The following is a 15,747-nucleotide window of genomic DNA, read 5'->3' as shown; positions in this document are numbered from 1 at the left end:
ATGGTTCAAAGGGTTGGACATGAGCCGCGACTTTATACGCGTTATATCAAGGCTTATGTCCAATCACTGCTCGTTAGACTCGCACATCTATCGAATTGGGCTCTCAGGCAGCAATTTATGTGCGTGTGGCAGTGGTTATCACGATATCGAGCATGTTGTTTGGTCGTGTACCTTACACCGTGTTGCCAGATCTGAGTTATCTACATCCCTCAGGGCCCGAGGAAAACAACCCGCGATACCCGTTAGAGATGTCTTGGCGAGCCGAGACCTTGACTATTTGAATTTAATTTATGTGTTTTTAAAACGGATAGATTTGAGGATTTAGAAGTTAGTGTCATCTTGTGTTCTCCCAAGTTGTTAGCTACCCATCGGTGTACCCCCATGATTGTCTTTTTCATCAGAGTGTCGCCTAGTTCGAGATCAAGAGCACATTGCTCTCCAAACCTTGTGTTCACAATCCCTACCCTGCCATCCATTTGTTACAATTTGTTACCCCTAACCTCGAGATAGCCGCGAGTAATCGGCCCCCGCTTTACTAACGTTAGTTTTAAGTAATTTTGTTATCTAAACAATGAATATCGGCTCCGCAAAGCTACAGCGAATGAGCCTGGAAAAATAAACGAATTATAAAAAAAAAAATGTAAATGTTGTAAGCTTGGGAACGAACAACTTTGACTTCTTGGCCCATTTTCACCCCCACTTAGGGTAGCTTCAATATAGCCGAATATATTTGTATATTAGTAAAAGAAAAACTTTTTATAAATGAAATTGAAAATTTAGGCTAGATTTAGAAAACGATTCCCATGTAAAATCGTGAGCTGAATCCAAAAATGTAGTCACAGCCACATTTTTGGATTCAGTGCACGATTTTACATGGGAATCGACCGTCAGCGGAAGTTCTCTGATCATCACTGAAGTTCCTTAAATTTTCAAAAGTTCGTGAAACTGCTTTGAGGTTTACGGAACTTTTTCATTGTTCCGCAAAGTTCCTGATGCTCTCAGAAATTTTCTGAAGATTTCGAAATCTTGCTGAGGTTCTCGGAACAACTTTAAATTTCATGCAATTAACTTGAAGCCATGTGGTTTTCTGAGCTTTCCTGAAGTTCTTGGAACTGTTCTGAAATTAATGGAACTGTCTTAAGTTCTCTGGTCTTCTGTGAGATTCCCATAATTGTAAAATTTCTGAAGATTTCTCAAATTATCTGGAGAGCCATGAAATTCCCAAAATTACCGGAACTTTTTAAAGATTCTCGAAATTTTCCTAAAGTACATATAACGGTGCTACAACAGATCTAAGCTCCTCTAAAAGGCTAGACTAGTGCTGCTAGCGATGAAAAGAGGTGATGCTGCATTTTTGAACGTGACGAAGTTTCTGGAACACCAATCCTCGAAGTCTTCGATCATATATAGTTATAGCACCCAAGTAACAATCCAGTAACCATTTAGCATCCACTCTGATTTATGATGGTTTTATAACGGTAATGAACAATCCATTTAGTTTAAATATAGCATTTCAAAGTGTAAAACATTCCTGCTTAGTAATTCAGCTTTTTGCTGTTTTAAAAACCTTTTATAGTCTGGCAAGAAAGTCAAAAACTGTCTTGTTTTAAAAATAAATTTAAAACAGTTATCAATCCCTCCATAAAACTGTTCTGTAATTCAAGCATAAACGTCATTAGCATTTGTTTATTAATGTCTTGATAAAATACTTTATAAACGTGTTCTATCATTATAAAAGCAACCAAAAAACCATTAGGTTTTGCATTAGAGCAAAATGCATTTATTGTTGCTTTTTAGGCTTTTTAAAGTGCATCATTAACTCCCCAATTACTCTGTTTACAAATTCAGCTTAAAAGATGGTTCCTCATAGTTAATAAATGCCAAATTTATGACAAGAAAATCTCGAAGGATAGACGAAGTAGGATGAAAAATTCAAGTCGATTTCAGCAAAATTTACTTCTTTAGAAGAACCAGCACACCATCAACAACTGACCATCTGGCGGAGAAGAGTAAAGTGAGCGTGGCCCTCGAATTCATAAAACATTGTCGAAAGTTTTAAAACATACCAGCCTTCTCCAGATCTTGCGAATAGATGACAATCGAAATAACAACCGACAGCAAACCAATGAACTGCTAGTTAGCGGAGATTAGCTGGTTTCCGATCCATAGCAGCGATTTTATTCGGCGAAAGAATCAACTCTTCGAAAATTTCATTCAAGCGTACATCCCTGCATCGTTGAATAGTGGACTTCTGTAACCATTCGGAAGAAGGGGATCTTTTTTGGGAACGATTGCGTTTCCAGCTGTTCGAAATGCGAAATGTTGTAAAACAGTATCGCAAACTATCTGAGTAACTGCTCCTAATCCATCGGGAGAAAACCGCCTGGAATAATCCTGGATCTCACAGCACAACTATCGAAAGATAAACAAACTTTGACGTTTAATTTTTTGCAGGCAACTTTGCCTCCATAAATGCTGCCATAAATCTTAACGGGTTAGGAACAAGCAAAATGGCTTTAGATAAATACAATTCAGCCTACAAGTTTTCTTCATCAAAGCCATTTAAAACTCTCATTAATTTGTTAAGAAATTCTTGAAAGCAAAACAACTTTTTCACAAATGACCCATGAAAATCAACTTTTATGCCACCGGCATGTTACAATTAGTTTGCTTGTTTTTTACAATCTTCGATTTTCAATCTATATTTCCTTAGATATAACTATATTTTGGTAAATTTAGTAATGAGCAAACATTTAAATGCGAAAATATTAAAAATAATGTCTCGGCCCAGCTCGATCTGAAGAATATATTTTTTTTTTAATTCAAATAATTAGTCAAATCGACGTTTTGCGAGGGTGGACTTAATTTTTTTCGATCTTTTCACGTACATTCTACATAAAATTTAATATGGCACTTAAAACTAGGCCACTTAATGAGATGTATTGTAATAAATTTCGATATTCAACAAGATTTTCATACCATCAGTTTCTATTTTAATTATTTTGATAAGATCGGATTCATAAATCCTTTTCTATCTTGATTGATGATTTCCTAGTGGATTCAGTATGCGGCCAGGGGAAATGGCTCGGAAAGGGTTTTTATTGTTGCTTAATAGCTTTTATTGTAGCTTTCAAATGGTTCTCAACGCGTTCGTCATACAACCTGTTGCAGTAAATCAATCTTGAAGAGCTTCGAGAATACACCCTTCAGAACCTTCTCCAGGGTGGGCCAACTAGACATATTCTAGTCTTAATGAGATTTTGGTGGATACATTAATGACAAAATAGCCTTGACCAGGGTTTTATGAATGTTGTTTTATAGTTGCTTTGTAGTATTTCATAAAACTTAAAATGTTACTTGGGCTTAACGCCATCTGCATAGAAAGAACGACAGCCAACCGGAATAATGAATCCAACCTCGTTAATGAAGATTGAAAATAGCAACGACCCTAAATTGCTGCCTTGAGGTACACCGGATGTATTGGCAAAAGAGTTTGATTGTGCTGCTTCGATTTTCACGCATAGCTCTCGATTTGTCAAGTATGGCTTGAACCAACGAACGAAGCCCTGTGACCAGTGCTTCAAAATCTCGGCAATACACGATGATATTGACAATTCTGCTTTGGTCACTCATTTGAGCTAACAGTCATTGTCAAAGCAAACCATGCGGATTGTCAATGACAATGCTGTCAGTGACGAACATGTGTAGATTTTTTTTATTAACTAAATTTGTTACGAAATTAAATGACTTGAGCAATACAATTACATGGAACCGTTAAAGTGAACAAGCATCTACGTCCTGAACTGCTTGGATAAAAATAATGTGACACAGAAATTTTCATTGACGAAAATATTAATGCGATTTTGACGTAGGTTTTTTGAGGATCAAGTCAGTGACTATGTGACATAATTTTTATGTCAATATCGCACGAAATTCTGTCAATGACAATGACACATCTCAGCACTAAGCTGGACTTTCCTTCAACGCGCGGAGCTTCCGTGAAGTTATCGGGACTGATATTCTTGATGCTCTTGGAGCTTTTTTTAATGCTCCTACAATTTTCCTTACGTTCTCTGGTCCACTGTGAAGTTTTCACAGTTTCCTATTAATTTTGTAGCTATCTCTGATATTCTCAGAACTTCTTGAAAGTTCCTGCGTTTTCTCTGATGATAATGAACCCACCTTGAATTTCTCGAAAGTTCCCTAAAGTTCCCAAAGTTTTCCAAAAGTTCTCAGAACTTCCCCAATGTTCAAGTAGTATGTTATTGAAACTTATCTGAAATTCTCAGAATCTAATTTAAATCCTTGTTACTTTTATAAAGCTACTACAAAGTTAATGGGACTGATCTGAAGTTTTACAAGCTCCTCTAAAGTTTGTGAATCTTTGCTTAAGTTCTTGAAATTTTCCTGATTATGTTTTTGAAACTGCCCTGAAATTAATACAGTTGCATTTGAGGTCTCTTAACTTCCCTGAAGTTCTCTAGACTTCCGTGAATTTCTTGGAATATCGGCATTCGGAATTTCTTGGAATATGACATTTTCATAAGTTTTTGAAACTTCTGCAAATTTCCTGAAGTTAATTGAACTTCCCTGATAGTTCTCCTGCATTGTCTGAAATCAATGGAACTGCCCTGAAGCTATCGGAACTTACCTTTAAATGTTTGTAAGAAAGTTTGAACATACTGAGAGGTTAGCACATATCATCGGTAAGAGACGTGTGTGTAAGAAAATTTGCGAAAAAAATCTAAAGGCACCGGTGGGATTCGAACCCACAATTCCCATTCAGTACACGCATGCATTACCAATTATACAACGGTGGACCTACAGTACTGGACAAAATAAATCATACGCTCAACCCAAAAAATGCATCATATTTTTGCTATTTTGCACGCAATTTCAGCAGTATATTCAGAAAAGTTCAAGTATTTCTCATGGTGCATTCAATTAGCTGAATGAAATTTGTTATAATATTCTGCTATTTTTGACACAAATTTAAATAAATATATGCTCTCTTTTGATCTTGGACAAAATAAATCATACACACCTAAGTTTTTATTTTTTAGCCATCGAATAAAAACAAAATCTGAAGATTTGGCATCACGGCGTAATATTTGACAGTTCTTGTTCCGGGAAGCGTGCGCATCGCACCATTGTGTTTTGTTTGCGTCATTTGAAAAGTGACGAATGTCGGGAAAGCAGATTTCGCTCGATGTTAGAAATTTGGTGATTCGCGATGGTGAAAAAGGAATTTCTTTTCGGAAAATTGCAGAAAAGTACTCGATCTCAGTTGGAGCTGTTCAGCACATATGGAAAAAGTACGAAACACGAGGAATACGTCATCGTGCGACAAGTAATCGTGATGACATCAGAATTGTTCGAATGGCTAAGCAGAATCCGAAGTATTCGTCGAGGCATATTGTGGAATCGATGGATCTCAATGTAAGTCGACGTACTGTTCGCCAGTGACTTAATGAGAGCGGTTTGAAAAGCTGTTTGGCATCGAAGCGTCCTTTTATCAACAAGTGGAACCAACGGAAGCGACTGGAATTTGCAGATGTGTACATTGACTTGTTAAGTGAAAATCTGGAAGTTTCGCTACTGAAAACTGGCCTGGAATCCAATTGCATTTCCCAACCAGATAATGAACCAAAGCACACAGCGAAGAAAACAACGGCATTTTTCAAATCAAATCGGATCAAAACGCTGGAATGGCCTCTCCAATCTCCCGATCTCAACCCAATTGAGAATGTGTGGTCTTACATGGACAACAAAGTAGATAAAGTATCGGTTTCCGACAAAAACGTTTATTTTGAAGCACTTGAAGCAGCGTGGGAGAATATCGATTCAGGATATCTACAAAACCTCGTTGAAAGTATGCCAAGACGGTTGGAAGCAGTGTTGAAAGCAAAGGGTGGTCATACCAAATACTGAGGGTGTTAAAATTTAAGTTGAAAGTTGAATTAAACAAGAATTTTCAATAAGAAATTAGGCGTATGATTTATTTTGTCCAGCTCGAAATTCTCCTTTTACAAGTTATAAATGATGATTGAGAAAGTCATACAATATATTGAATATTCTATACCTGCACAGTTTTAGCGAAAAACATACAGAAGTATTGCAGAACAAACCATTATTGTATGTTTGAATCTACCTGATATATCGAGCTCCATTTTATGATTTATTTTGTCCAGTACTGTATATGGTTTATGGATGTATTTGGTTAATGACATTTGAGTTTCGAATCCGTTTCCCACCCTAGTCTTTTTGCGCAAGCGTTCTACATAACATACATTCTACCTTTAAAGATCTATAAACTTTCCCGAAGTTCTGGATGATCTTGAAATTTTCGGAACTATCCTGAAGTAATTCTATTGTGCCTTAATTCGCAGTATTTTAGAATATGAAGCCCCAGTTTGAACCCCGTAACACGTGAGGCAGATAAACCGTATCGAACGTGTGCGAAAACTGTTTATACGTTTTGCACTTCGAAACCTTCCGTGGAACGATCATGTTCATCTTCCGCCCTATAAATAACGCTGCCGTTTAATAAACAGACAGATGCTGCAACAACTATTTATATTTGACATCTTAGAGAGTAATATCCATAGTACCGACCTCCTATTGGAAGTCTCGTTCAATGTAAATCAGCGTCAACTGCGGAAGTCTGATATCATCGTTGTTCCCGCAGCACAAGCCATGGATTCTATAGTCCGTTAAGTTCTTGCATAAGGGCTTTCAATATTATTAGCAATTTTTTTGACTTCAGTATGACGAAACAGTGTTTTAATAAAAGGTTAAGAAATTAGATTAAAATAGTGTAATAGTTGTAGTATGTTTTATTGTTTTCGGAACTTCCTTGAAGTTCTTGGAGTTTACAAAAAATAATCAGAATTTCTTGTATGTTCTTGAAGTAAAACTATAAAGTTCTCTTAGTTTTCGTGAAGTACGTTTTTAAAGCTCCCGCAAGATTCCTGATGTAAAACCGTTGGTCCCCGATTCATGAGTTCAAGGATCGATAGGTATGATACAGGTGTGGGAGCTGCCTCCCTGGTGTCGGTAGTATTGGTGCTCAACACGGAAAACAAGATCGGCAAAAAAACAAATCAAGGAGAAAAAGTTTCCTGATGTTCATGGAAAAGTCCTACAGTTCTCAAAACTGCTCCGAAGTTCACGTTACTTTTCTACAGATCTCCAAACTTCTTTGAAGTTTTCGAATTCCTTTCTTCCTTGTTCTTGGATCATCTATAATTCCTTTGCAATTTTTCTGAAGTTAATTAAACGGCCCTGAAATTCTCAACTTTCCGTAACTTCCCTAAAATCTTACAATTTTTCTGATGCGTCCTGAAGTCTTATAATCTTTCCTAGACATCTTCAAAATAAGCTGACGTTTTCTGGACTTCCTGAAGTTCTTGGAACTTCTGAAAAGTTATTTAAATTGTCATAAATATAATGGATCTGCCCTGAAGTTTCTGATTTTCATCTCCATTGTAGATTTACCATACAAAAGTAGCTATATAACGTTTTCCGAAAATGTTTAATTCACTGTTACTTTTCTGGATTGATGCACATCCTACTACAATTGGAATTTGGGATGCTAGTTTCTCAACTATTTAAGGTTTATCTGTATTATTTTGGGATTGACATGATGAGCCTTCGTGAAGTTTGTTTAGTTTCAGTAAAACACTTCGTTTTAGAATGTCCTTTTCAAATAGGCTATATCGTGATGTACGTAGAAACAATGAAGCTGAAATTTTGTTAATTTTATTCAAAATATTATTCATTAAAATGCTCTACACATTACTGAAATCTGTCACACACAACGAAAAAAGCCGCAAAAAGCATGGTCTTCCCTGAATTGGAAGGAACTTCTGTAAAGTTCCTTTCATTAATCCAGAAGTTATTGAAATTCCTCCAATGAGCTTTCATAAGTGTCACAGGATGGCTGGACATTTGTTAGTAGAAAGGATATACCATAGGATACGTATGGTAATATTTATTGGAAATTTATGAAAATTAGAATTGGGTAGGACCTGACATTGAACTTACGTCCTTATGCCCTCTGGATAACCGGACGGTCTAGGGGCGCATGAGCATTAATTATTAAAATCTAATTGTTTGAATCTAGATGAGCGTCAAATATTCCTTTATGCATTTTGGTGTAGCTTTGATTAGAGGGGCGCATGTAGATCGAATTGTCTGATCCAAAAAAAAAATCATAGTGTTTGGCTGGTTACTCACGGAGTAACCATGAGTAATCACCATGACAGGCGTGGTTGCCATAAAACCAACCTCATTTAGAAAAGGTATCGTTTTTATTATGTGCAATTTTTCGTCAAAATTGCAAATTGATTATGATTACTTCGTGCAAGTATCTCCTATGGTGTTAAAATACGATTGAAGAGATCAACTCATAATTGAGTCGGATATCATTAAAAGCTGGAAAAAGCTGGGTTAGTCACAGAGTGAGAAATATTTTATTTTTCTTAAAAAACTGCTCGAATTTGAAGAAAATCTGCATATTATAATAGTATCTTTGAGATCTAACGAGACGTTTATTTTTTTCTTTGGGTTTTTTTTTCTATAATCAGTGGCTGATCTGATCAAAACCAGACCCAGGATCAGTCTTGTAAGCGGTCACGGTAGTCGACACATTTTCTGTGATAATCGACTGTCTTTGCCTCCGACACTTACAAAACAAGCTATCATAGTGCAGTACCAAACTCAAATGTCATTTAACATGCTCTGTCATACGACACTGTCGGCGAATACCGTCACGAATGTATGTATTTTAGTTTTTCTCATAATAAGAGCTGCTGATGTTGTGCTTGTGTGAATTCTGAAAATAGCAAGCAATGACGTCCTAGGAATAACATTTCTGATCATAAATGGTTTAATTTACACCAAATTGAGGAATAAGAACCAAATCACTCATGTCATATGATAGTTATTTGATAATTTTCTTTTGCTCGAATGTTATTCTACCGGTTGTGTTGTGTGTGAGAGACGACGGTAGAGCATGAGTGTACGATTACAAGCAGATTGTCGCGCACGACAAAGAAGCGAGTTTCGTAAAAAACGTCAACTATTTCAACCCCTGCCCAGGATACAATTTTTAGTCCCTCGGTGAGTTCACTAAGGCAGAAGAAGTCCTGCGAGAGCTGCAGCTCAATCTATATAGTTCTACGTGCCTGTTATTTGCCGCTGACAAGCTGTTCTGAAGCCAAGTAGGGCCCTCGACGTCCCATCATTCATCTCATCGTTGTGTCGCAGCGCTGAACCTGACTATTGCAGTGGCGTCGTGTCCACATGTGCACGACACAGGTGTAAATAATAAAAAAAAATGGGTTTAGATTTTTATAGATTTGATGGTCACATTATAGTTGTACTTCTCCACTCCAGATCACAAGTGACCATGAATACACTATTTTATAGGGTGGCTCAATTAAATCTTCGACTTCGGATTAAATTAAGTTAAGATCGTCTGCCTAATCCCTAATGCATTAATTTCTAAACATGTCGATATCATACCTTAACAAAACTCATTAAATAGTGCACCTAAAAGCTATTTTTTTTTTGGTGGCGGGTGGCAAGTTTGTGAATGTTCAAATGCCCGATGTGAGCAAAGCAGACCTTCTATCACCTCTTGAAACATTCCACAATATATGCCGGATTGCACCACTAGTTGTAATTGAAACTTTCAGCAGTCACGCGTCAAACGGGAGCAACACGGAAACAGCAGTCTGGTACGCTTTGGAAGTGTATAATACTTGCAGACCGGTTTGAATGAGTGAGTTTAAATTAGATGAACATTTGTGATGTATGGGTGCCTAAAGCGTGCGTATCGCCGGGAGATCGTCTTCGTACCATGGTGCGTTACTGATACAAGATTTACCACCGAATCATAGTCCTGACAACTTCAAACTAGAGAAACAGATTTTTTAGTAATCAAAGGACACATTTTAGTCTTTGTTACTTTTTATACCTTGTTAATAGTGATAAGACTCGGGTAGTGATCACCTTGGTTAGGAATTTTTATATTGTATATATTAAATAAAAAAAAAAAAATGTTCATATAGGGGAATTTACGTATTCTCGGCAACCTAAGCAGCGACCTTCTTTCTATAGCCTTTTTCTCTAAGGAACGCACACATATGCAGTATTGGTTTGTTTACAATCTTTTGCTGCCAGCTGCTCTAACAATTTCAGTCGAAAGAATTGTCAAAAACTGTTTTGAAACGCTTTTACAAAGCTCCAATCTTCTCTAGTGAGAGCGAGTATTGTCGGCAACCAGTTTTTCTTCGGCAACCGTTCCATTTGAACTGCATGTAAATCTGCTGTTCTATTATCGGCAACTCGAAATCAGCTACAATTTGTAGTGCGTGTGTTGCATTTCAAGAAAACCTTGCTAGATTGCTTTTTCTCAGTGGTAAAAATATAGTCAAAGTGAAGCTGAAAGCATAAAGAATCGTTTGCATGCATTCAGCGAAGTGTTTTCGTAAGAACATCCAGTGGAAATAGTGTTTCAATTTGTGTTGCCGAAAATAGTCTGTCATGCCGAAGCCGTCATTTCCCCTAGTACATATACTCCTTTTCCCTTTGTCCTTTTCATTTACCTTTCGCTCTTATTTTTTTCAGAAAGCGAGTAATGGCGCTATAGCCATAAGCCATAAAAGGCTAGGACAAGAGTAAGTGATCATGTCCCAACCATCAAAGGAAAATGGAGCATCACTTAACCTTTCTAGCTAAGATGCATCCAACGACCAATCAAGCATATAATCGTGTCGTTTTATCCATTTATTGGATTCTGAAGCATCGTGTTTAAATTTTCGATGTCTTTTGAATCATCTTGACCCTTAAATGCTGCACGGCCGTTTTGGTATGTGTGACGCATCTTAGATGTGAAACATATATCAAATAAACAGGAATAATGATAGAGATATATCAATTATTGTCCAGGATACTTTAAAGTACTGGCTGTGTTGGTTTTTTCTTTCCATGATTTGTTTTCCGTCGGTCTTGTTTTCCGTGCTGAGCACCAATGCTACCGACACCAGGGAGGCAGTTCCCACACTTGGACCCTATCTATCGACCCATCAACTCATGAACCGGGGACCAACGGCTTTACCCCCGAAGAAAGGCGTGATCAGAGATGTTATGCCTCAGAACATCCCGGCGGTGCCAATTGGGATTGAAACCAGGCTTGCTGGGGTGAGAGTTTAAAATCTAGTTTTTTCTAAAATAGCTCTAACTTCTTACACACTCTTCCAAATAAGCCCAATACGATACCGATAACCAATAAATGGTTGATTAGCCAGCAGCCAAAATCTATCCTATTAAGTTATGCTCGTACAGCTGTCTTTATGAAATGTACGGACAGCTATACGCTCAATTTTGAGAACACTGTACATCCAGAACCAGTTAATTGATTTCATAATTATTCAAACTCTTTCTATGGGACCATAGTGCCTATCATTTGGCAACTAGTTCGGATCAGCAGTTTCCAAGAAACGGTACTTAATTTCTACGTAAAATTTACTTGGACGTCCACGAATTTAACGAAATGACGCCTTAGAAGACCTGAAGTCATACCGAGCGTTCTTATCCAGCGAACGCACACAACGACTGCGGGAGACTGCACGGAAATTCTACAGTCCTCGAAATTTTCATTAACATTGACGAAATCTACGGAAGGAATGAACAACGACTCTCTCCTCGCAGAAGAAAACTACAATGTAAGTAAAACTAGTCCTCCAAAAATCTCTTCACCTTCGCCATCAGAATGCGACTGAAATTCTGGTGAATAATAATGGAGACAATATTTTGTCAACCTACGCACTTCCAACAATTTCTTCACAAAAACAGAATACGACTGAAATTTTGGTTTTCTGTCAAAATTTCAATTGCCTGAAAAGCCCAGCCAAAATGAATTGCTAATCAAGGCCGGCAACATGAAGCTCTTTTTGCAAATAAGAAATGATGAAAACATCAATACATTCTAGAGTGAAATACACATATTCTACACATGAAGTAAAAAAGCCTATTAGAACTGAATGTAATAAGATGTAACTTTATATCATTTAACAGAAAAAGAACTCCATTAAACATTTAAAATATATTAGGAAAACAGTATGTAGAAAAATGTGAAAGAGTTAGGGATTTAGGGATTATCTTTGACTCCAAACTAACTTTCATAGATCATTAAAACATAATCATTGACAGTGAAAATAACATGCTAGACTTTATCAAGCACTTTTGCTATAACTTTCAGGACACAATTAAAACACTATATATTGCCAAACTATGCAAAATTTGGCGCATGATGGCGTCTTACAATCAATACTACGAAACCATCGACTTTCCAATGTCTCAGCATAAACTAAAATAATATTTTAACTCCATACGGAATCATAACTCATAAGAAGTAAAAATTGAATAGCAGACAATATTTTTTTTTTTAATATTCTTATGAAAAACAAATCTGGATATGTATTTGTACTAGTCGGTTGATGAAATAAATAAATAATTCAATAAATTTATTTCGTTACAAATGCACTCACAGACATTTCCCGAGCTCGTCGAGTTGAGCCGATTAGTACATTTGGCTCGACCCTCAAAGCCTCGGATCCGATAGCCAGTTTTCCATGCGATTTGTATCAATCTAGATCAATTTATCGATTCTTGAGCAGATTTTTGTGAAAAAAAATTATCTTCTTGCTTTTCACAAAAAAAAAAAAAAAAGCATTGCCAGTTTTTCTGGCCAGCTGAACCAAGACTTGAAGTACAAACATTGGTCCAAATTTGAATTATTATAATTTCGTTATGTTGGTTATGACGAAACAAACTTGTTGATGTAACGTGTTATGTATTTGTCAGGTATTTTCATAGGATTTCAACAGTGAATAGTGTAGGTAATTTCCATCTTAAAATTTACAGGGTGATTCGTAATAACTGTCACTTTTAAAATCGGTCATAACGATTAAACGCTTGCATTATTTTTTGATATCAGTATATTCCAGATATACTACATATATAACCTTCAACTTAGCATACTTTAATTCAAATCTCTCTCCCTTTACCTTTAATTACCAACCACATTTATCACGAAAACGAACCACAGCTGGCACGCAAGTTTTAGTTCTAGCACTTTTGGAGTCCTGGCGATGCGTCTAAGCACAGATATTGAACGGATTTTTCACGCATGGTTCCTTTTTACCTCTATAATGATGCGAAAAATAAATGTTTCATTCTTTCGAAGAGATTTCAGTGTCTAAAAGATAACACACGATTTTAAACAAATTTATGACATGCTCCATTTTCACGTCCAAGACTGCTTGAAATCGAAAACGAATGAAATTTCAAATCCTACTATCAATACAAGCTGATAGTGGCACACACTTTAAAACAAAAATACTTGAACATATACCGATTTTACCCATTGAGAATTGCATATTTCTGAAATCGGTGACAGTTATTCTGAATCACCCTGCAATAAAATTACGTATTTTATCCAAAATCTGGTCTGAAATGTTCATATCTTAATAAATTTGGAACTGTCCGGCAAATAACACAGATAATCCATGAATTAGTTGAAAAATAAGCAGGAACGTATCACAACCTTGTAAATTGTGACTGGATCTTAATTTTTCACCAAGTTTGAATTAACTGATCGTAAATATACGAATAATGTTTTGATAAAAAGGGAGCAGTCGACGGAGCTGTTTGGGTACGGTTCGGTTACAAAAGGTGGACTAAAACTCTCAAGCAACATTTCCGGTTTTATTATGATATTCAAGTTCATTGTTAAGAGATGAACTAGCCTATGGCTAAAAATCTCTCTAAAAAAAGTTCATTGTAGGCAGGGTTGCTTCCACTCACTTGCTATAAAAAATTGTTTTTCGGAATTATAAAATCATTAGATGATGTAACGATATGTTGTACTTGTAAGTAACAAGAATAGGGTGTAAAGTATGTGTTTGACCCATAAAACCTGTCAATTTTGCTTACAGAGCGTCACAATCAGCGATCTTATGATTCGTGAGCGTTCACTCAGAGTGAGTGCTCACGAGTCGTAAAATCACTGATTGTGACGCACTGAAAGCAATATTGACAGGTTTTATGACTCAAACACATACCTAACGATCCCTTCTTGTAACTTACAAGTACTAATTATCATTATAACATCTAATGATTTCATAATTCTGAAAAACAATTTTTTATAGCAAGTGAGTGGAAGTAACCCTGATTGTAAGTGTTATAAACCTCTTCAAAACCATGATAAATCTAAAATTGTTTCGCGCTTGAGTTTAGCTCTTAAAGAATTCATTAAAAAGTAAATTCTATCCTATATTTCAGAACAGAGTAAAATAAAATGTCGATCACAAATTTGCGACGTCGAAAAACAAAAACAAAAATTTAAGAAGGTGATAAGGTTGGGATTAGAAAGAGTCGACATAATTGATCATAAATTTATTAGGTGAACACCGGCGTTTGACCATTATGAAAATAACCATCTGCTTGATCCTTTATCGTTTCAAGGTTGAACACATTATCCAAGTTATCGGGGGATGAGCTGGACTGTAATTGTTTCTGTAGGTGTGTAAAATCAGTTGTTTTGATTTTTAATGTTGCTGCAATGTGTTCTGTATCCTCCATCCAGGCTAGTTTGACACACTGGCACTAATGATCGTCCATATATTCATATTTACAGACTTAAGCAACATTTCTCACCCATCTCTTAAGCTACACAGTCTTCATCGAAACGCCCAATCATAAAACATAAACAAACCACCTCTTGCGTCTTCAATCACCATTGAACACAAACCATAGATCACCAACCGCCAGCAGTTTCTCCGACTGAGATTCTTTATAGCCACCCAGCTTCGTGAGAAGTAACCTACAGCCACCGGTACATAGTTTCAATCAATCACACAGCACGGTGCAATTTGCGCTAGGTCACATGTTCATGTCACTTCTCCGACCGAGTAATCCTTGCAAGGTCCTTGGGGCTAGCCCCTCGACACTAAATGCTGATGCACTAAATCCGATAACTATCGACACTCACCATTTTTGTCGCCTTCTCGGCTGTTGCTGTTGTATCCTTATGTAATCAGTTGAAGCACTTGATGCAGTGCTCCTTGAAATGCACACTCACGCACTTCCTCAGTCCTTGTGATCACTTTTTCACACCCTCGTCAGAGGTTAGTAATTCACACAGTTCGTAAATCCTCAAACCGCGCCCGATGCGTTAACGTAATATAACAACACACATACACACCCACACAGCGATCCGTTTCCCCCGAGAATGGCAGTGGCTATAGCGGTCAGGTGAAAATTCAAATGAGAACTAAAAGATGCTCCATCTCCTTACGGCGTTTTTATACCACTGTTGCGTCGCTCTTACGCGTCTCAAAGGTAAGTCTTGACGACGCGCTCAATGCTGGTGGTTCCTTGCGAGTGTTGCTGGTCAGCGGAAGGGCGAAGAAACGGTGACGGACGCTCCTCGAGTTGGGTGTGATAAAGATGCGTCTCTCGCACAGGGGAATGTGGGGTTTAACTGGCCGATCGGAAAGAGTCAGGAAAATGATGGCGTTCTTTAATTTGATCGCTCGTGTGACTACTTGCACTTCAAGTAATATACAGAGGATTAGTAAATAGGTTTGAAAAGTGCACTGAACCAAAATAACATATTCCCGTTATGTGGAATTCTAATAAATTGGCGCTTTAAGAAAATCAAATGAAAACGATATG

The 15,747-nt window shown here is 37.0% G+C and overlaps 1 protein-coding gene across 1 annotated transcript in view; it reads right to left on the bottom strand.

The window, feature by feature from the left end:
• LOC135699310 (mucin-2-like) overlaps positions 1 to 15,393 on the bottom strand; it is a 66,397-nt gene extending 51,004 nt beyond the window's left edge. The window contains exon 1 of the mRNA XM_065219557.1: positions 15,062 to 15,393. Within this exon, the coding sequence (XP_065075629.1) occupies positions 15,062 to 15,064 (3 nt within the window). The 5' untranslated portion in view covers positions 15,065 to 15,393. The remainder of the gene's footprint in view (positions 1 to 15,061) is intronic.
• Between the last annotated feature and the right edge of the window lie 354 nt (positions 15,394 to 15,747).

This window comes from Ochlerotatus camptorhynchus, unplaced genomic scaffold (genome assembly GCF_037179485.1).
Source record: "Ochlerotatus camptorhynchus isolate MF236.1 unplaced genomic scaffold, CSIRO-AGI_Acam_v1.1 ptg000105l, whole genome shotgun sequence".
Lineage (NCBI taxonomy): Eukaryota > Metazoa > Arthropoda > Insecta > Diptera > Culicidae > Ochlerotatus > Ochlerotatus camptorhynchus.
This window is presented reverse-complemented; position numbering and strand designations above follow the sequence as displayed.